At 29.8% G+C, this 23,194-nt stretch overlaps 1 protein-coding gene across 2 annotated transcripts; it reads right to left on the bottom strand.

Annotated features, from left to right (window-relative positions):
• Positions 1-114: 114 nt before the first annotated feature.
• LOC133332671 (serine/arginine repetitive matrix protein 2-like) lies at positions 115-22,646 on the bottom strand. Of its 2 annotated transcripts, none has more exons than XM_061541050.1 (7): positions 22,405-22,646; positions 18,467-18,568; positions 9,294-9,680; positions 7,605-7,667; positions 2,734-2,875; positions 487-512; positions 115-179 (listed from the first exon to the last, which is right to left on the bottom strand). In XM_061541050.1, exons 1-7 carry the CDS (start codon positions 22,644-22,646, stop codon positions 158-160), a joined length of 984 nt encoding a protein of 327 aa, XP_061397034.1. In that variant the 3' UTR covers positions 115-157. The 2 variants fall into 2 exon arrangements, with proteins under 2 accessions (XP_061397034.1, XP_061397035.1); XM_061541051.1 differs by having other exon boundaries at positions 122-179; positions 487-517.
• Between the last annotated feature and the right edge of the window lie 548 nt (positions 22,647-23,194).

The following is a 23,194-nucleotide window of genomic DNA, read 5'->3' on the forward strand; positions in this document are numbered from 1 at the left end:
TATTTTTTTTTTTTTAGAATTTTTATCGGAAAAAGTGGAAATGAACTTATTTATACAAATAAATCTTCTCGCGATTTCAGAGTAATATTATTGGGATTGTTCTTCAAAACTTACTTTGATCTCGATTTTTCCGATGAGGTTGACCTGTCTCGCCTCTTCAACTTTTTCTCACGCTTTTTCTACATACATAGAGAGGGGAAAAAATAAAATATTCGTTATTTAAATTCTCACAAAATAATTTTATATCTTTGATATTTCACCCTATAATTTGAAACATATTTGTGTATTTATTTTTGGTATTCTTTTTTTATTGTATTTTGTACAAAAACAATGCATTATTGGATGCGATTTTTTTTTGTTTGGAAAATATTACTAAAGTTCATTCATTCCGTTTATGTTACAATATAGTAAACCAAAAATGTTTTTTCTATGAAAAACTAAAATGACAAAAAATCAAGAATATAAATCTAAAATGAAAGTACTTACAAAACTACTAGAGAGCCTTTCGAAAGCTATCCTATTTAATGAAGCGCCAGGGATTTGTATTTAAAATATACATATATATTTTTGTAGTACACATATATACATATACACAGAAATAAAAATTGTAGTTGTAAATATCATTTTTTGATTGCTGATTTTGTTTTAGTAAAAATAAAATAATTTTGAATTGCATCGATGTGTAAAATTCTTAAAATAACATTTAACACCCCATTACTACAAGGAGAATTTTAAAAAAATATATATTTTCAATTAACAACACAGGAATGGATTTTTTAATTTTTTTTTTGTGAAGTTTATCACAGGTGTTGATATTGTAAAAAAATAAAATATATTTTTAAGAATCAGAGCAGGCATACCACAGTTGCGGATTTAAAGGTCTAAAAGAAGTGTGGATTTTTTCAAAAGTAAGGTATATATTTTTTTTCCAATATCAAACACGGGTGTAGATTTTTGAAAATTATAAAACTATATTTTTTAAGGCGTAGATTTTTGAAAAAAATATTTTTAAATGACTACAAGAAGCGTGGATGTTTGAAAATATTTTTAGACGTCTACAAGAGACGTGAATGTTGAAAAATATTTTTCAAAGACTAGACACAGGCTTGGTTTTTTATACCCTTCACCACACTGTGGTAAAGGGTATTATGCATATGTTTGTAACAGCAAAAGGAAACGAGATAGACCCATAGTTCTTTTTGAGAATATGCATAGAATCACTTTCTGAGTCGATTTATGCATGTCCGTCTATTGGTGTTAAATTGTAAACAAAGTAGAGGTCGCATTTCTAATCCGATTTGGATAAAATTTGGCCCAGCTCATATATTTGGTTCAAATACGATCCCTATTGAAATTGGTTCAGATTTAGATATAGCTCCTATATATAATTTCCACCAAAGTCCCTATATATCCTTTGATTTGCACGAAATTTGGCACAGCCTATTATATGAAGGCTGGAATGATGTATGTTAAGTTTCGTGAAAATCTGTTTAAATTTAGATATAACTCCTATATATATTTTAAGATTTAAGGTAAATGGTGCGCCAAAGTCCCTAAATATCTCCCGACTTGCACGAAATTTGGCATAGCGTTATGAATTGAGTCTAGAATGATGTGTGTTAAGCTTCGTTAGAATCGGTCCAGATTTAGATATATATATATATATATATATGTGAGCATATATTTTAGTCCAATTTTATGTAAATGGTGCACCAAAGTCCCATATATTTTTCGATGTGCACGAAATTTGGCAAGGCGTACTGCCTTGAGTCTAGAATGATGTGTGCTAAGCTTCGTGAGAATCGGTCCAGATTTAGATATAGCTCTCATATATATTTTCGTCCGATTTAATAGAAATGGTGCACCATTGTAGGCAAACGACTCTAAACTTGCTGAATGAAATTTAGCATAGGTTCCAGAAAGCCGTAAAGATCACATATTCAAGTTTGTTCAATTTCATGTTAATGTTCTTTCAAAAATACAGAGTCTATTAGGAGACATATGTAGAATATACACAAAGTGGTGAAGGGTATTATATAGTCGGCCCAGTCCGATTATTATTATTATTATTTTTGTTTTTTGAGTCTAACGCAATTTTTATTTTTTATTTTTTTTTTTGGAAATATTTTTTAAAGACAATCAATCTATTGTAGTAAGGGTGTTAAATGTATATTTAAAATAATTTTCAAATATTTTTTTTTAATTTTTCTAAATTTACTTTACCAAAAGTCAATTAAATATAAAAACAAAAGAAACAACAAATAAAGTGTTTACCTTGGATTCGGAATTTAGGGAAAATCGACGTGTTTAAATTTTAAATATTTGTTTGGTTTAGTTTTAGGTAACAAAAATTCATTTGGAAAAAAATAGATTTCATTGAAGAAAGAAAAAAAAAACAAATAAAACAAACATATCAAGCAAGAAGAAGTAATGATGATAAAAAATGTTTGAACAATTTTATTTTTTGAATTAGAATAAATGTGAATAATTGTTTTTTTGAGATTGATTTTTAGTCATTATCCATTATAGTAGGTAGTAGTAGTTGTTGTAAGTAAGGTAATAGATTTAGAAGAGATAATATTTATTAAATATTTATTTTTTGAATTTAACAAACAGGTGCATGATTTTTATTATTTATATATATATTTTTCATTAAATCTTCAAATATTTATCAACTCTATTGAAGGTACTTGGATTGGCTGTATTGTTTGTTGATTGGTTGACTTTACTCACCTTATCCTTTTTGGATTTTTTACGGCTCTTCTTCACTTCGGCTTCGCTGTCCGAGGAATCATTTTCATCGGCCACAGCAGCGGCATCATCGCTGTCCGATTCACTGGATTTACGTTTACGTGACTTCTTCTTTTTCGATTTACTGCAAGTAAACGGTGGTATATATTTTTTAATTATTACATTTTTCGCATTGTCAATTTTTAAAAGAAAAAATACATAAAAATTTATAGATTTTCTAAATTTATTCAAAAGAGTACCACATAAGAATTACTAATTTTTTTTTTATTTTTTTTTTTTTTGCTGTAAATTTACTTAGATCTTAGAATTCAAAATGTTATACGATTAGTATTTAAATACAATGAAGATTTGATATTTCCTCAACGAATGTGAATTAAACCACTGGAAGTAAAAAAAAACAAGAAACACTTTCATGTGATATTGCGGAACCGGACTTGATTTAAAAGTCTTTTTTACCCTTAAAATGTCGAACAACTGTTGCTACAATTTTTTATAATATTGTTATTTGAAAAAATGTAGTTATATATTTCTATTTTTAGCTAGCAACTCATACGTACATCAATAACTAATCTAAGTCTGGAACTCTGGATAATCCAAGTTTCGAACTCAATTTTATAAAATTGAACATACACAAATATCTTATGAGGAGGTGTTCGATTCCTAAAATCAATAAAATATTAGACTAAAAAACTCATTTCACGATCTAAGACATCCATTATGCAAATAAAAACCCATTGTCGACAAATGTAATAGAAAGATCAGTGGAGTGTAAATAAAAAAATGCAAGTGTTATTGGAAGCGATGGGATGAGAAGTCGGAATTCAAATGCCTTGCCATGCCCAAAATTGCGCCACTGAAGTCAAAAATATCTAACAGACGAGTTGGTGTTAATTGACCTTTCATGACAACCGTGTTAGAAACGGTCATATGAAATAAGTTGTCAGGACAGCATAGAGATTTACGAGACCAGTCTCCTATAAAGCTGCCGTCCGATAATTCAACATGTGGATGCCCGAAATGAAGAAACACTAAATATACTTCGTCAAACTCTTGGTTATGGGGGGGATCTATACGGTGGAGATCGATATGATAAGAATATTACTTTATGAAGACCGCTGGCTAGGCTATTTTTACATTTGAACTTATAAAATAAGACCAAAAGATCTGCATAAATCATAGTGATTGGGTCATACATATTTATCGGGTCATAAGGCCCGAACGAAAACTGCACAGAATGATTTAGAAGTCTTTATAAAAGCACCAATACTTTCTTCATAGAATAGCAGAAGAACTTCAAACAGGTAGAGGTTTTCTTAGAGAAAAGTTTGTCTTTTCTGCTGAAGAGCTGGAGGTTTTCCTTATAGAAGAGCAGGAGAATTTATATTTCATATAGCAGGAGATATTTATGGAAGTGTTGTTTATTTTCTTTCAAAATATATGTTACGAACTGGAGGTCATAGACATCATAGAAATATTTATGATATCTTTCAGTGAAGTACCGGTTTTCCACATAGGAGATCTGAAAAATCTTCTTCGTAGAAGAGCTGCCCACCGTATTTTTAAAAGAGCTGGAAATATATTTTTCATGGAAGAGCTGAAGGCCTTCTTCATAGAAGTACTTGAGATCTCCTTCATCGAAGAGATATTCTTCATAGACAACTGAAGATGTGCTTGGTCTTCATAGAAAACCTTGAGGTCTTCTTTGTTGCAGTTCTGAACATTTTCTTAAATAAGAAAATGTTCTTCATATAAGAGCTAGTGATATTTATTACGTCTTTGTGGATATGTTTGTAACAGGCAAAAGGAATCGAGATAGACCTATGGTTCCTTTTGAGAATATGCATAGAATCACTTTCTGAGTCGATTGAACAAAGTACAGGTCGCATTTATTCTCCGAATTGAATGAAATTTGACACATGTCACTAATTTGGCCCATGGACGATCCCTATTGAAATTGGGAAAAATCGGTTCAGATTTAGATATAGCTCCCATATTTTATATAAATGGAGCACCATACTGCCAATATTTGCCTAATATTTAATTTCGTCCGATTTCATTTCAATGGTCCTCCAAAGATGCTATGTCTATTCTATAAAAATAATATTGTACATATGAGCATCCCTTGTATGTACCCATAGTGGTGAGGGGTATCATCGGTAGTCGGCCTTGTCCGACTTTTGAACTTTCCTTACCGTTTTTTACGTATATTTTCATCTTCATATAAGAGATGCTGACAAATTTCCTCATGCAATAGCTCAAGGTCTTTTACATAACATATCTAGTGGGCTTTTTTATAAATTAGCTGGAAATCTTCTTTATAGATTAATATAAAGACTACTGAAGATCATCACATATGCAAGAAGAAAAGATTACCTGTCGTTTTTTATAAAAGTTCTTTTCGAATGTAATCCCGGAGACAAAGAAATTATTCGATTAACAGTTGGAAAGACCGGCACGGGTAATTTTAGATAATATTTTAAATGCAGGTCATGTTTTACATATTAAGTGTGAGGTTGATCTTTTTAAATTCCTTTTTTTTAATCATTCAATAAATAAGTTCAGCCTGGATGAAATCCACCATGTGGTGTGGTGTGCCTACATTGAAATACTTCCACTTTGGGGCGAAAACAAAACACGAACTATATTATTTTTATAATTTTCTGAATAGATGTGTGTAAGACTCAAAAAATCCGGAATGCAAAATTGCAGCACCTGGGGTTTGCAAATTTGTAAACCTTATAAAATGCCAAAATAGGGGGTCCTCCTTTATGTGGAGGCTATGTGAAAGCAAGGATTTTTATGATGTAATCTTTAATAAGAATGAGGAGATTTTATGGTGTTCCCTAAAGAAAATATCGGGTCCTCTACACGAACTTTTGGCCTTATATTATAAAATAAATCTGATCTTTTCTTTTCTGCTGATCCATTGGAATATCAACGCAAGATTTACAGATTTAAATACCATGATTTGTTTTTCCTAAAAAGGTGAAAGTGAAGGATAGATCGATCTTAATTGTTATAAATATTTTTATAATTTTTATTTGGTTTTTCTTTATTCTTTGCCAACATAATTTTATTTATTTTTTCCCCTAATATTTTATTGTTTTTTGTTATTGTTGTAACACCTTTATTGTTTACCTTAATGAAAATACTTCTTTACTGGTTAGTCTTAACGAAAATAATCGAAAAAAAGGAAAAAGATGAGAAAATAATTTGTATTGTTTTTTTTCAAAAATGTTCAACCAACATTGTTGTAGAAGTAGAAGAAGAACAAGATTAGGGATAAATTTAACTAAAGCTTTGTGTTATTTATTTTTTCAATTATTATTTATTAAAACGTCAACAAGGCAACAAACAGACGTTGGTTTCTATTTATATATTGTGAAGATAATTTCGCAAATGGATACAAAAAAAGAAAAACGAGAAAGTCGGACATAGGGAGGGGGAATATAATAAAAAATAAAAGAAGCACTGTATAACGAAAAAAAAAACAAAACAACAAAAATATAGTGGCTAGTTACTAAAAAAATAGGAATTGAAACACAATTTGAATTTGAATTTTGAGTCCAGATCTTATAAACAAAAAAAAATTCTATTAATAATATTGAATAGAAAATTTTAAATCTCATTGGTGTATTTTAAGGTTTTGATTAATTATATCCAATCAAGTTTCAATTCCATTTAAATACAACTGCAATGAAAAATCAATCAAATATGGTGTATGTATGTGTCTGTGAGTGTAAACTTAAAGTTATGATTTGAAAAATGGAATGAAATGCAAAACAAAATGTTGATTACTTACCCCGTTGTCGTTATAGGTTTTGTTTGATTGTTTTTTTTTAATGGTTAAAGCCGAGTTTAATTTTTTGGTTTTTTTTTTCAAAAAAAAAGTCGAGTAATATTGTAAGAAACAAATATTTCAAAATAAAATGCAATGTATACATTAGATAATAAAGATTATATGGATTAATAATTGTTTCTTGTTGTTGTTAAATTTGTTTAAAGGGAGAGAGATAGAAAAAAAATATTATAATGGCGATCAATGTTCGTTCTTGTGGTTGGTCGGGTTGTTTGACAAATAATCACAACTTGGTTGAATTCTGTTAACGGTGTTATTCTTACTATATCGATTTCGATATTTGGTTTGGTCTCGCATGAGTTTATATTAAAAACAGTTTTCTTTTCTTTTTTGTACATTAGATTTGTTGATTCGTTTTGTTATTTTTTATTCTTTTAAATGGTAAAAATTGTCAATGTTTTTGTGGTTGTTGCTAGTTTTTTTTTATATAAATAAAATATCTTAATATAGTAAACAAAATAATTAGTTTTTTCGTTTCTTTTTTCTTTCTTTTTCATAAGAAGAAGACGAATTCCTGAGGGGTGGGTGGTGTTTTTTTCAATAAATGTTTGGTTTGGTTTTCAAAAGTTTGGTATTAATTCAATATAAAAAATGCAGAGAAAGTAGAGAATAAAAAATATATGAAGCAATTGATAAAGAAGAAAGAATTCATTTAAAATTGATTTTTTGGTTTTTGTTTGTTTTTTTGGATTATTTTGATAGATTTAAGATTAAGATTAAACTAAAAAACAAAACAAGAAACACGATGATAACATAAAATCCACTACAGAATATAAAAACAAACAAAAAAATCATCCTTTAAAATTAAATACAAAATATATTAGTTCTACAAATTAATACTAAAAAATAATAGTTAGGTTAACATAAAAATTAGGTTTTTGTTTTTACTTTTTTTTTTTTGAAACACATGACCTAGGAAATCATCTAGTACAATAATATACAACAACACAAAATGTGATATATCATTACGTTCGGATATTTGTTTTAGACATACCTTTCCTTTTTGTGTTTTTTAGATTTTTTCTTTTTATCTTTTTTGCGTTCGGGACTGTTGGAGCTGTAAAGAGAATGAAAATAAACGAAAAATTCAAAAAAGTGTTTTTATATATAAACAGGAATAGATTTTATATAAAGAAATATTACATAGAATGACTTTTAGTCTCCCTTAGGAACACCTTTACGGTGTGCTATGAGAAGAACAATTCGTTTTATTTTAAGACAGTCTATAGCCCTTAGAAAACATGGATGTTAAAAATAAGGAAAGTAGTAAAGTCGGACGGAGCCGACTTCCGACCCTTCACCACTATATGTATATTAAACGAATGCATCCTAACAGAAGGGCCATTATATGAAATTGGATGAACTAAAATATGTGACCTTTATCTAAAGGTGAACCGACTAAGAACAATCCATAAACATGTCATTCGTTTGTTGCAATGGGTCAAAATTATGTACATCGATTTTATGCAAATATTAAAAATATCAAAATGCTCAATTTTGTACGTTGTGCAAAATTTCATGTCAATATTACAAACATGAGGAGTTTGGTGCACCATTGATTTTTATTGGATAAAAAATATTCTAGACTTAATTCCGTACGCTATGCCAAAATTCGTGCAAATCGAATGATTTTCAGGGACTTTGGTGCACAATTTATCTAAAATCGGGCGAAACTATATATAGGAGCTATCTCAAAATCTCAACAGATTTTCAAGAAATTTTACACACATCATTCTAGACTCAATTGAGTACACCGTGCCCAATTTCGTGGAAATAGGAAGATATTTAGGGAGCGAAGCTATATATGTGAGCTATATATAAATCTGAACCGATTTTCACGAAACTTAGCACACGTCATTCTAGACTTAATTCAGTACGCTATGCCAAAATTATATATGGGAGCTATATATGGGAGCTATATCTATATATAGGAGCTATCTCAAAATCTCAACCGATTTTCATGAAATTTTACATCATTCTAGACTCAATTGAGTACACCGTGCCCAATTTCGTGGAAATAGGAAGATCTTTAGAGAGCGAAGCTATATATGTGAGCTATATATAAATCTGAACCGATTTTCACGAAACATAGCACACGTCATTCTATACTTAATTCAGTACGCTATACCAAAATTCGTGCAAATCGAACGATTTTCAGGTCGAAACTATATATGGGAGCTATATCTAAATCTGAACGGATTCCAACAAAATTTCGCATACATCAGTTGGGACATAATTCAGTACTCTGTTCAAAACTGTGCTTCAGTCGGATCAATATTGGGAGTTTGGTGCACTATTTACATTAAATCGGACGAAACTATATATGGGAGCTATATCTAAATCTGAACCGATTTTCTCCAATTTCAATAGGATTCGTCCCTGGGACAAAGAAATGATCTGTCTCAAATTTCATCCAAATAGGATCATAAATGCGACCTGCACTTTGTTCACATGCATAAATCGACTCAGAAAGTGATTCTATGCATATTCTCGTTTCCTTTTGCCTGTTACAAACATATGCACAAAAACATAATACCCTGTACCACAGTGTGGTGAAGGGTATAAGGGTATATATGTTTTTTTAAGGATCCACCAAATGCGTGGTTTTTCTCTATGAGAAGACCGTGAGTCCCCTATGAAAAACCAAATATAAGTCACCATATTCAATTTAATACCAACTTACCTTTCACGTGTACGTTTCTTTTTCTTCTTTTTAATGGAATGCTCATCATTATCTCCATTACCACCTATAATACCAAGTGCTCCGCCTTCACCACCACTCTTTCCGCCAGCCGACACATCACGTTCTCTGGATGGTGTCCGTACTAAAGCATAACGTTTCGATGATTCTTTAGCAGCTGCGGCAGCAGTAGCTGCTGCTGCGGCGGCCTGTTCACGTTGAGCGTCCAGTTCTTTTTGTAAAGCTAAACTTTTAGCTAAATCTTCTTTGGCTTTACGATCCGAATCAAAGCTGGAACCTTCAACAAAATACTCAGATATGTTAAAGGCTTCACGTAATTTGGCGTTTTTCTCCTGTTGAGCTTCGGCAATTTGATGGGTGTCACGGACACTGGAATGAAAATGGAAAAATAATTTATATATTAATTATAGAAATAATAAATAAAATTTATAGGTAATCTATTAAAAAAATCTCGTTGTAAGTTACCTTTGCCCACTATTAAATTTGGTTTCTAACATTTGGGCATTATTCATTAGAGTTTCCAAAAGCAAAGTCGGTGTTGAATTTTGTAAAATACCCAAGAGTTTTGGCAAAGTGGTGTTGTCATTGAAATTGAAACAACTTAAATAATTATTGTTGGAGGTGGTTGTGGCGGTGGTGGTGGTGTTGTGGTTGGAGGAGCATGACTTGTGAGCTGTGTCTGTTACACCACTACCGTGCTCAACACAAGAGCATGAACATTTCTGTTTGGCTGTTTGTGGTTGTTGCAAGAGAGCCATAGCCGGTTTTTGTTGTTTTATTTGTTTTTGTTTCAGATTTCGTTGTTTCCTTTGCAGGGCAGCAGAACCAGCCACCACCAACCCTTGATATTTTTGTTTTCTCAGCAAAGAGAACTGCTGCTGCTGCTTCTTTTGTAAAAGTTTTGATTTTTGTTTTGCTATTCGATTTTGTTTTGTTCCTCCGCCGCCACCGTTAAGGGGTTTGAATTTTTTCGCCACCTCTGCATAGAGCAAATCACTCTCGCTGATATATTTTGAAAATACACCAGCAGCAGCAGTGGTAGTAGCTGTTGTGATATTTTGGTGGTGGTGATGATGATGGATGGTAGTAATGTTTTGGCTATTTCCATTGTGTGTTACCGAAGATGATGACGACGACGATGATGTCGTTGAAATCAATCGATTATCGTGTTGAAAGTACTGTTTGAAAGCATTTCTGTTATTGTTTATTTTTTGCATTAAATTCTGAGATTTTATTGTTGTTGTATTTTGCATTGGGGTTATTGCTTGTGGCTTCTTGCGGCGTTTACGCCGTTTCTTGGCTTTTAAGGTGTTGGGGGGTGTTGATGTCGAGGCGGTTTTGGTTGGCATTGTTTGGAATTGTGGATGTTGTTGTATGGATGAGGATAGCATATTTGGGGTTTTTTAAATTATATATTTATCTATAGGATTTTTTTTGAAATTTTAACTCTTTTTGAAGTAACGTATAACTATGGCTTACAAAGATTTTTTAATTTTAGTTTTAATTTATATAGTTTTTTAATGTTATGATTTTATTTTATAAAATGTGTATATATTTTAAATATTGATTTCCTTTTTGTCAATGTAAATTTTGTAAATTATTTTCAATATTAATGGACCGCTTATAAACTATGGCTGACAGTGGATTACTTATATATTTACTAACTTTATGACATTTTCTTTAATGTTTGGAAGACCATGAATCTGATACGACTTCAACGTTGTTACATCGATAGTAATATAAGTTCCTTTCTATTTTTGTTATATATGTAGCTATGGTTTAAAAACTACGGCTGACAGTGGATTTTTATAATTTTTATTTTGAATTTTTTATATATATTTTTATATTTTTTATTTATTTTTATAATTAAATATAATTAATTTATCTTATTTAGCATTTTTTATATATTATTATGTTTTATATATATTATATTATATATTATATATTTTATTTTATATTTTTATTTATTTCATGTTTTCATTTAAATAACTTTGTATTTATTATTTATTAAATTGATTTTCTTTTTAATTTATTTTGTTTTAAATTTAAATTGGGTTTAACTTAACGTTGTCATTTTTATTGGCTTTTGGTGATAATATAATATTTCATTTGATTTTTATCTCCTTTTACCAAAGGAGATCGGAAGACAATTGATTTTTTAATGTTATTATAAAATTCTCTGAGCATAAGTTTTATCAAAAATTACTATAATTTTATAATATATTGAAATTAAAAAAAAATGTTTCCTTAAATTGTTTTTATTAATTTTTTTTATTTAATTTTTTTTTTTGTTATTTATTGAATTGATTAGAATTTTCAAATCTTTTTTTGTTTATTTTATCTACATATTATTAATTTTTTTTATATAAAGTTATATGGGTGATTATATTAATAAATGTAATATTGTTTTAATGAATTATATTAATTTTTTATTTATTTATTTCTGCGTTTGTGTTGATTTTTTGTGATAACAATTAATGAATTATTTTAAACCAAGAAGATATGAGGAAGACAGTGGATTTTAAATTGTGTGTTAAAATCGTCTATGAATGTTTGTTTCTATAATTGCTAAATTTATATTTATAAAATTTTGTAACAAATGTATTATTTTTAATTATTTTAATGTTTTATTATTTTATTTTATATAATTTGGTATTTATATATTTAATTAATTTTTTATTTATATATATATTTTATTTTTTTTTTGTATTTATATATATATATTTATTATCTTAAAAATATATATTCTTAATCTAAAACTGGCTGACCATGGATTATTATTATTATTTATTTTTTTTATTATTATTATTATTATTATTTTTTTTTTGATTTCTGGCTATCTTTGGTGTAGTTGTAAGACGATTTTTATCTCCTTTTACCAAAGAAGATAGGAAGACATATTTAGCGTTTCAATATATTGTAAATATTATTTATGTTTTATCTTAAAAATAGTTTTATATCACATGTATAAATGGAAGACTTGGATTATAAATATAAATTTATATTTTTTCTGTTACATTATTTTAAAATTTATTTTGTTCAATTTACTTTAGTAATACACATTATTTTTAATTTAAATAGAAATAATAATTAATATTGTTATATTAGGTATTTGGAAAATCTAATATATTTACTTTTTTTAATTTTTATTATTAGCAATTATTTAAAATTTTATAGAAAAGTATTTTTTATTTATTTTTTATTTTTTAAAATTTGAATTTATTATTTTTTTAATGTATTTCAATAAATCATATTTATTTTTTAAATTTCTATATTAACACCGTTTTATATTGGTTTTTATATTATTATTTTTATTCGTTATTTTTAATGTATTCATTTTTATAGTTATTTTAATATTATTTTTAACATTATGTTATATTTTTAAATCGCATTTTTTATTATTAATTAAATATAAATAAATGAATATATTATATGAATATATATAATATATATTTTTATATATTTTATATTATTTTTAATATTACAATTATTAATATTATTTTTATTTAATAATATAATAATTATTTAATATAATATTATTAAAGTATTTATAAATTCATTAAATATTATTTATTTATAAATTTATTATATTTGGTTATTATTTCAAAAACAAAATTTTTAAAATTTTTTTTTATTATAAATTTTCAATTTGTATTATTATTTTTTATTATTTTAATTACTATTGTTTATTATGTTTATAATTTTAATTTCATTTACATTTTTTTTTTATTTAAAATTACATTATTTATAAATTTATTAAATATTATATTTTGTTATTTTTTATGAATATTATATTATTTTAAAAATTTATTAAATATTATATTTGGTTATTATTTCAAAAACAAAATTTTTGAAATATTTTTTTATTATAAATTTTTAATTTGTATTATTATTTTTTTATTATTTTAATTAGTATTGTTAATTAAATATTTTTAATATATTATTTAATTATCAAGTGTTTAATAAATATTTTTAAATACTATATTATTTTAATTATGTATGAATTGTTTTTATGTTTCAATTATTATTATATAAATTTATTAAAATATATATATTTTATATTTATAATTATTATTTTAATATTTTTAAAATATATATAAGTTTTATATTTATTTTATTATATTTCAAATAATAAATTAACAAATGACCTCAAGCTCAACTAATCTTTTTATTTGATTTTTTATTTTAATGTAATTTAATTTTATCGTAACATATTTTTTTGTTAACCCTTAAAAAATTTAATGGAAGAATGTCAACGATTTTGAAAAGTTGTTCAATATTCCTTAAGGTAACTTGGTGTGAAGTTATACCAAATTATCTAGACTGATTTTTTTATTTAATCGAATATGGCAGGATTTAATATGATGTGGAAAAACATCACAGCGAAAGCTTTAAATAATGGTCTTGTTTTAAAGATTTTAAATATTTTTCAGGGAACCAAATTCCGCTATGCAAACTAAATTCGAATTTAATTTAAATATTAGTTGGAAGTCATTGCAATGGAAAGGAAAATAAAAAAATAAGACATTCTATTTTGAAACAGGAAACAAAATATACAACTGAATAGCAAATAACCAATCAGGTAAGGAATTGACTGATCAACTTTTCAAAATATTTGAACAATATATTTCTTATTTTTTCCTTTATGTATACAAATATTAATTGTTATAAATATTCTATTGTATCATAAAAAAACCTCTGTAATTTTTATTATCGAAATTTTGTATTTTGCATATAAATATTATACAAATTAATTGTTCCACATTTCTTCTTTCTTAAAGTTCAATTTTCATATATTTACAATACAAATTTAAAATTTTCACATTTTTTCCCGTTACACAAAAAATATTCGACTTGTTTCTTTTAGTTGGTAAATAAATTGATTACTGGCCACAAAACAACAACTTCGCATTCATTTAAAATGGCTCTGACAAACAGTGCCAATGGAAGACTTAATTAGCGATTTGTTGTTTTACTCTACTAACAAAAAAAAAGTAGGGAATTTCGATTTTATTTTTCCAGCCAATGTACACCTACTTCCTTACTTTGTTATTTGTTTTGCCAAATAAGCATCACACTCATACACAACAATTCCAATTAGAAATTAATCCACTTAACATTTGGACCCCACAAACACCTTTTTCATTGCAAAGGGGTTGGTTGGTTGGTAGATTCGTTGAATAAAAGCCAAGTTAAAATAATGCCACGGATAGCGTGTGTATAATATTAAGGAAGCAGCAGTACAGCGCCATGTTGAAAAGGGTGGTGGTGGTGGTTTGTGTTGTTGGCTAGGAACATCTTCTTTACAAAAATTTATTATAAAAGTTTTGTGTCGGAAAAAAACTTAATTCGGCATAGTTTCTTAAACAATTTTTCTTTGTTTGAATTCTATTATATTTTTGTTTAGTTGCAGATTATATAAATGTTTATTTTTTTCATTTCGCAGATATATTTTTTCATATTCTTCTTAGCTTTTCAATGCTGCACTTTTATTCCGTTCGTTGTTTTGATTTTCCGAGTTTGCTCATCATTTTTTTTTTTATTTGTAATTTATTTAATGTGAGATTTGTAAAACCATTATATTAATATTTCAGCCCATTTTAATATTTTTATCTTTTTTAATTTTATAATTTTTTTCTTGTTTGTTTTTTTTTTCTTTTTCCTTATATCCTTTTTAACATCCTTTGCTTTTGGAAGACACTTGATAACTGAATTAGAATTTTTCCTTATATGCCAAAAATGCTCTATCTGATTCCCTGCAGCCAAAAAAACAATAAAATTGCTCTTCTGTTAAGCAACCACCCTCCTTGCCCCAGCAACACCCACCTCATAGTCTTGGTAAAGTTTGTCTCAATATCTGTGGATATCCCGAATGCTGTGCGATTTCCTTGCGTCAACTATTACACAATTCTCACACGGATACACTTGGCAAATATACATATATTGACTGTCTGTGCATGCGTTTTCTCTAGCTCTCTCAGAGAGAAATTGACAATTTTTACAGTAAGGACTTGTTTAACATTATTGCGAAATAAGTTTCAAAATTATTGTGAATTTTTGATTTTTTTGAATAAAGTAAAGTACTTGGAGATTTTTGGATTTTTTTTTTTTTTTTTTGAGAGATTGTACTTAGTTCGCTAAGAGGTTCATCAGTGACAAATCAATAAACCCAAATAACCGGAATTTATATTGGATGATGTTTATATATTGTCAGAACAACTAAAGTTGGACATAACCCACAAAGCTCTGTATTGAACATTTTGTGCGAAAAGTTATTAAATTCAAATTCGTCTTTATTTACTTTGTAATTGAAGACAAATTACAATTTAATGGCCAATTTATATTTATTAAATGATCTGCAAACCGAAATGACAAATTAAAGTAACATATCTTGGAAGGGTGGACCGATATAAACAATGGAACCTCAAAACCTCTAAGACAAATAAGTATACCCTACACAACTAAGTTGTCAGGGTATTATAGCTTTGTGCAGCCCCAAGAGTTTGTAACGCCGCGAAATATTGATTCTAGACCCACCTTTAAGTATACCGATCGGCATATCTCGACTAGCTGAGTCGATGTGTGTCCGTCCGTCATCCGAAAATATTTTGATATTTTCCATGAGGATCCAGGTATGGCCTATAATTTTCGATGATGATCAGATAATAATTTTTTTGAGTCGATCACAACATACAACACAACCCACGGTGAAGGGAATCTGGACAAGTTATTAGAAGGGCTGTACTGAATTTTAGTAATATTTGTAGACCTCTAGACGGTCAAGAGAGTGCAAATATCGTGAAATATTGCCCAAGCTCAGAACATAGAACAACAGAAATTTATATTTTCGTGGAAGTTGTGTAGTGTATCATAAGGTCGGCCCCGTCCGATTATACTGCTCCGCTCACTGTTTATTTTTTTTTTTAAGTTAAGAGATCTGACCTCTGAGAATCAGAAATCGAAAGTTAAATGACTTGAAGTAAGCGGTAAGGATTTTCAATCTAAGCTATTTGTCGACATTAGTTGTTCTAACAAAGGCTTCCTTCGATGTTATGCCCTCGAAGCCCAACTCAATCAGAAGGTGAAAGATTGCTGGGATAAAAGCGAGGAAACTTTAATAAAGACATACAAAATCATCAGTCATTTCGTCGTTGACTATAGGGTTCAAGTCATGACTTCCTTCCACACCCCCGAACCAAAATAATGCATTACCAATAATCACGAGCTATGTTGAAATATCAATCACCGATCATCTCGATGAGCTTACCAGAATGCTATAAGTCAGTTAAGCAATATGCGACATAATTTTGCGCGACCGAATTGTCAGGACTTCAGGTGTTATGGTGAAGGCATCCAAGATGTCTTTTCTCCCATTGACGACTACTGATCATTGATAGCGAACTACATAAAAGCCACTACCAACGAGTATCAGCCGCCCAGACAATTGTGTAAAATAGAAAATTTGTTCGAAACTTGATCCCTACTCGATCATGAATTATTTCATCAATGCCATATGTAACTTGCTCATAACAAGGACTCTGAACATGAGCTATGTTCAAATAGAGAGCGTCGATCACCTCTATGAGGAAATCGGAATGCTACCAGTCGCTGAAACCACAACTGACTAGGATAGCACATGAATCTTCGTGGCAAGAGTCAAGATGATTTTTATTCCATCGGATGTCAATAGATCGTCCATAAAGAAATCTATAAAAACTGTGTAATGATACACTCGGTCATCAGCGTTTTATGTAATTAGCTCATATAACAAGGACTCAGACAAGAAGTACAAATACAAGAACAGCAATAACTTATCCTAAACGTTCCGAAGTCGATTTGTCGAAAATCTATATAAAATTCCCATCGCATTTGTTTTAGTTTCAAAAGTAGTTAAAAATCCATAAACTATTGGCATCCTCGTCCAAACGGAACACCTGTTAATAGGCTTTTGGATAAGCATATCTTCAGAAAATATTCAATATGGGTCCATGTTTTTACATAGATTCCGCCACCATTTTCGGCATTTTGAAATATTTTTTTTCGCATTTTTCATCCGAAGCTTCTGTAATTTGTCATTCCCGGTTTTTGCAGAGAGAAAAGCGTCGTGCCATAAAATGTTTTCTATGGGTACATAGTTTAATATAGTCCACATATAAAGGGTCCCGGGACTTTTTTCATTATTTTGATGGATTACGCCGTATTTTTCCCCCGAATTGCCTATATTTTGAAATTCGGGATTCTTGGAAGACGAAAAACATCTTAGCAGAAAATTGTCAATATAGGTCCATGTTTTCCCATTTTTGGAATAAAAAGGGAATGTAAGTAAGGGGCTATCCGATTTTAATGAAATTTTGTACAACCTAATATCTTTACCAAGCCTAGATCAAGTAGGAAGATGGGAGCCATTGGTCCACTCCTTCTGGTACCTCCCCCACAAATGGTCAAAATTTCAATATTTGTATCAGGCGAATGGAATGAAAAGTCTAGATTAATTCCAACCAAACCTTACACAACCTATTATCTTCTTCTAAATCCATATCAAAGCCAGACATGTATTCTTTGAAATACCTTTGGAATTTTTGCTTTCGGATGATCTAGTAACCGCAAATCAGAAAAACTTTTTGTTCGTTACAAAAACAACAAAATTATGTTAATTATTTTCTTATCTTTTAAGTATTTAACACATCATAAGTTGCAATCAACGTTCATTTGTCAGTCGAAATTTAAAATTGGGTAACCACCTTTAGATAAAATTTTCCATTTACCACTGACAATCATTTCCCACAATTCACAAAAAGAAAATGTTAAACAAGTCCTCGGTGTAGTTTACATTAGCACTGACACGAAGAGACAAAACTTTCAAATTATTGATTATTCAAAATGTTTGTATGGCGTGTTGTCGAAACAAATCACACAATTGCTGCAACATCACACAATGTCCAAAAAACAAATTTTTGTATCACCTAAAAATGCAAACTCGTCGCTTGTAATGTGGAGACAACATTGCGTGAAATTTGGCAGTAAATAGTTTTGACTTGCTTCGTATATTACATAATCAAAACATGATGTTGTTCCTTCACTCTGACTTCACCAGGATAGAGGAAAACCAAAAGGGGAAAAATCATAGATGAAAAAATACAACAACAAATACTTACGCTACTCTACCAAATTCATCTTTTGGTATATCTGTCTTTCCAGTGCCCAATAATTTTTGTCGATACGAATCAACTTTGGCCTTGATTTCTTCAGGTGAAAGTCTGTAAAAAGATAGGAAATTAAATTAATTAATGGTGTATTTTAATAAAAAAAGAAACAAAAGAAAATTAGTGTAATATTTCAACATACCCTTAATATGTAAAATGTTGTTATAATATAGATTTGTAAACTTGATTTGTATTAATTAAAATTCGTTGAGATATTTTCTTGTTTTCATAAGCTAAAATATTGCTGAATACAACTTATACATTTGCCTTTTTTGTTTTGTTAATTTAAAATATATCCGTTTTATAATTTTTTTATTATATATCTAATTTTTTCAGTATTTAATTAAAAAATGATATATTATTAAATAATATTTGTTTTATGTATGTTGTGGTGTTGTACGATTGACGTTCTCTTCAATAGTGAGGTGTGTTGACAATTTTATGTACAATATGTGTGATTTTTTCTATTCTTCTTCTGATTTTGTCAAAGTCCGTTCGTAAACTGCTGCTGCTGTTGTCAGTTCACAAGGAGAGTTAAGTTGAAAATGTACACAGAAATTGCACTATATCCATCCACCCTTTGCAACTTAACTACAACAACAACTACAACAACACTGTTATTGCAGGTTTCCTCCCGTTTGTTTTCTTCGTTCATTCCAACATTTTACTTTAGTTTGAGGGTTGAAAAGCGAATAGTGGTGTAGTTAGAGCGAGCCATGGAAAATCAAATGTTAACACAATGACCGGAAGAGTACAATGTTTACTGTTATGATGGAAAATGCCAACAACAACAACAAGAACTAATGAGAGAGAGAAGAGCTTATTTTGGTGGTTATTGATAGCAGCAGTAAATAGGAGATTCGAGTGGGAGAGTAACATATCGTAAACACACCAACACGAGAGAATGCATGTTATTAGAGCCCAGCCACCCCATCGTCGCTCCTAATGGGGTTGGTAGTAATTTTTATTCTTAAATTACAAGATATGTTACTAAGAAGAAGAAGTCCTACAACAAAATAACAGCACACACTCACAGGTATTCTCATTTAATTGACATTGATGTAGGTAGTATTGGTGGTCTCAAGAACACACATCACTTTGAATTGTGATGACATTTTCATTTTATTTTATTGTTTAGTATGCAATTAATGTAATTAAGAACTATATGTGTTTATGTGATTTAATTTTATTGCATACAGGGAAATTACAATGTTGAAACAAATTCTCTTATTACTTGATAAGCAATAGTTTGTGAGAACGACATAAATGTTATATGTCCTTCGACTAAATTTGGCCCAAATTCCAAATAAAACCAAAGGGGGAAGGGTAAATAGTTGTAACTGCTATTAGTTTGGATACGGGTGCTAGGATCTTCTAAATGCCTTGGATGTCTGTGAACTTCAGATAACCCAGACAATAAAAATACCTAAAACAAGGATTACATCCTTATATGGAGCTATAACAGAACTTTGATCTTCATTAAGAAATTTCCTCAACGAGCTATTTATTCTCGGACAAACTAAAATACCCTCAAAAAAACTGTAATGTGGCTATAAAACTGACAAATTTTATATAAAGGGAACTCCCTTCATTAACGGTTTAAAAAAAATCGATTTTTAAACCCTCTGCCTTATGCTTAATTAGGGAAAATACACTTTGCTACGGTAAAAATGTGCCTCATCGTAATCAAGGTTTATACATAAGGTTAACAGGCAGGCAGGCGAATTTATGGCTTAGTCTTCTCTTGCTATCAACATTTTAATCGCGAAATACCAATTAGAACAGGAAAAAAATTAAAAATATCTTTCAGGAAAACGTAATGATAGTAATGTGCATATATATTTTGGTTCGAATAAAAATATTTTTTTATATATTTAATCTTCAAATAATAAATTTGACAGTCAACAACAACGAATTCGCTTCCATTTTAACCTTATGAATAAACCTTGATCGTGATATTTATTTTTGGCTCCAGGTTTCTTTGGACCAACTTTTGAGTCGATTTACAAATGTCCGTCCGTTTGACTGGCTGGTATGCACGACAACTATCGAAGGTGGTTAACGAATTCATCCAAACTTAGTTTAAGTTCGAAGGTGTGGGAATATTGGTCCACTCCTTCTGGTATCTCCCCCACAAAATGATATAAATATTGCAGAAAATAAATTTTATAATATCATGCGAATGGACTATCTGATTTGAACCACACTTTGCACAACCTTTTATCATTACCAAGCCTAGAATGCTTCCAAAGATGGGACCCATTAGTCCAATCCTTCTGGTACCTCCCACACAAAGTCAGAATTTTCAATATTTATAAATCCAATATAAAGCCAATGGGATGTCCGATTTTATCCCAATTCTGCACATCGTTAAATTTCCTTCAGACATAAATTAAGTTCGAAGATGGGAAAATCGGTCCACTCCTTTTGGTACCTTCCACACGAAATGACCAAAATTGTGCTGGAAAAACCAAATTTTGCACATCCTAATATTTTAATCTTGCCTGTATATTGTTGGGAGATGGGACTTATCGGCCCACTCATTTGTAGCAACCCCACAAAGGGTCAAAACATTGAAAATATATATGATACAAACAGATTGTCCACATATCATCCGAACTTTGCACATCGCAATATTTTTGCCTAGCCTAGATCGAATAAGATGGGACTCGTCAGCCCACTTCTGACATCTCCCGCACAAGGGTCAACATATTTTACATTCGTAATATTTCTTTCAAACGTAAATCAAATTCGAAGATGGGACCTATCGCTGCATTCCCTCTAGTACGACCAAAAAAATTGTTCAAAATTTCCTTTTAAAAAAAAAAAAAAAATTTGTATTATTCGAACATATTAGGCGATTTGAACTAAACTTTTCACAAACTAATGTTTTAACCATGCTTGTATAATGCTGAAAGATGGGACTTATCGGTCCAGAGGTACCAGAAGTCAAGGCCTACGGGTACCCGGTTATATCCGGTTCTACAGATTAATTTAAAATGGACATCACTTTAAAGCTTATAAAAATACCTTTCCATTGAGTGGTGACAGAATTTCCTTGTTTTTATAGGGTCCTAAGGCCCAAATATTTTTATCCACAATAGATATAACCACATATCGCGCCATTTTGGAAAGGGCAAATTGTAGTCTATCATTTGAGTCGGGATTGGAGAGGGACCATAATATACACAAGTTCGACTATTTAGGGGTTTTTCAAAAATGAATCGGGGTCCAAAACCAGTTTGTTATTGTATCTTCAAAGATAATGGATAGGTAGTATTTTTATACAGTATTTTTCGGTTAATTGAACCTACGGTTAATTGGTTTCCACGCTTAATTGAACCATATGATGGGTCAAAAATATTTCATTTCATAGTAAGCGGGTTCGGATAATTGGTTCCTCGGTTAATTGAACAAAAATTTGTGCAAATTTTGATGTGCAATTAACCGAAAAATACTGTAATAAGCGGATCCGTAGAAATGGATATAACCGGGTACCCATACCCGAACTTCCGGGTCAAATAACCGGGTAGGTCCCCCAAGAAAAAAATATATCCCCATAATTAGGGTAAAAATACCTAACTCCGGAAAAATTTCAGAAAAATCTGATCGTTTTTACTAAACTAGAGTTGTTCCACGAAGTCTTATTTACAACTTCCAATAAGAATTTATTAGAAATCCTAAAAATTATATGATAAAAAATATACACTTAATCTCTGGTAAAAATATTTAAAAATAAACCAAATATTATATTCCTATGGAACTAGGAAACCTATAACTACATTTTCAATTTTATTTTAAAAGTTAGCTAGCTAGTGCCCTCCCAGTATCAAAAGCTAGGATTTTGTAAGATCCCCACTTAATAACTTATGGTTATAAACTCTACTTACCCTTGATTTTCTAAAATCTCCTCAAATTCCAAACATTTCACTTCAATTTTGCGTTTACGGTCATGATCCAGGATCTCCTTATTTGGTGGTCGATTTAATGTTGCATCCAATTTCTTGATATCCTCTTCGGAACGATAATTGGAATTGTCCTTCTTACCGGGTCGCACGAATGCCCAATTACGCTGGACATGACCATTGGTGCCAGAACCACGAGGTGTGGTTAAACCAATGCCATTATACATGGCTGCTGTTGTGTTCTGTGTTTCTAAACGTTTACTCTTAAAAGATTATTTCCTTAGCGTCGTCTTCGCTGTCGCCACTGCCAGCCACCTCCAATTTACAAACAACCAACCACACACAATTCAAAGAGCTACACGAGAAATACGAATAGAACAAATAATTGAGATAAAATATTTTTGGTATTATGACATTTTCACACCGACATACATTTGAATTTGTTGGTGTTCGTCTTTGTGTTGATATTTTTGTTGTTAAATTTATAAAAATTGTCCTGCTTCAGCCATTAAAATGCACACAAAACAAAACTTTTGCAATTTCACCGAGAAAATGTGTGTGCTTCTTGAAATATATCGATTATTGATCTTATCGGTTTGTTATCGATTGCATTTGCAGGATTGTATTTCACAACATATGAGGGCATCTGTGTTATTTTATTAACCTAGTACACATTATCAAACAATAGTCACTACACCGTTTGCATCTACTCTTTGAATCTACTAGATTTTACTATTTTCTTCGATATCATAAAGGAGAATTCGTTATCGTAGTA

This window comes from Musca vetustissima, unplaced genomic scaffold (genome assembly GCF_032173495.1).
Source record: "Musca vetustissima isolate MV318-11 ecotype Yass unplaced genomic scaffold, APGP_CSIRO_Mvet_v1 utg4602, whole genome shotgun sequence".
Classification (NCBI taxonomy): domain Eukaryota; kingdom Metazoa; phylum Arthropoda; class Insecta; order Diptera; family Muscidae; genus Musca; species Musca vetustissima.

Excerpts from the sequence above, each read along its gene's own strand:
- LOC133332671 (XM_061541050.1), bottom strand. The coding sequence starts at position 22,646 with ATGTATAATGGCATTGGTTTAACCACACCTCGTGGTTCTGGCACCAAT. Across the intron at positions 7,668-9,293 it reads AAGAAACGTACACGTGAAAG|CTCCAACAGTCCCGAACGCA; the intron begins GTAAGTTGGTAT and ends TTCTCTTTACAG. Across the intron at positions 2,876-7,604 it reads AAAAAACACAAAAAGGAAAG|TAAATCGAAAAAGAAGAAGT; the intron begins GTATGTCTAAAA and ends GTTTACTTGCAG.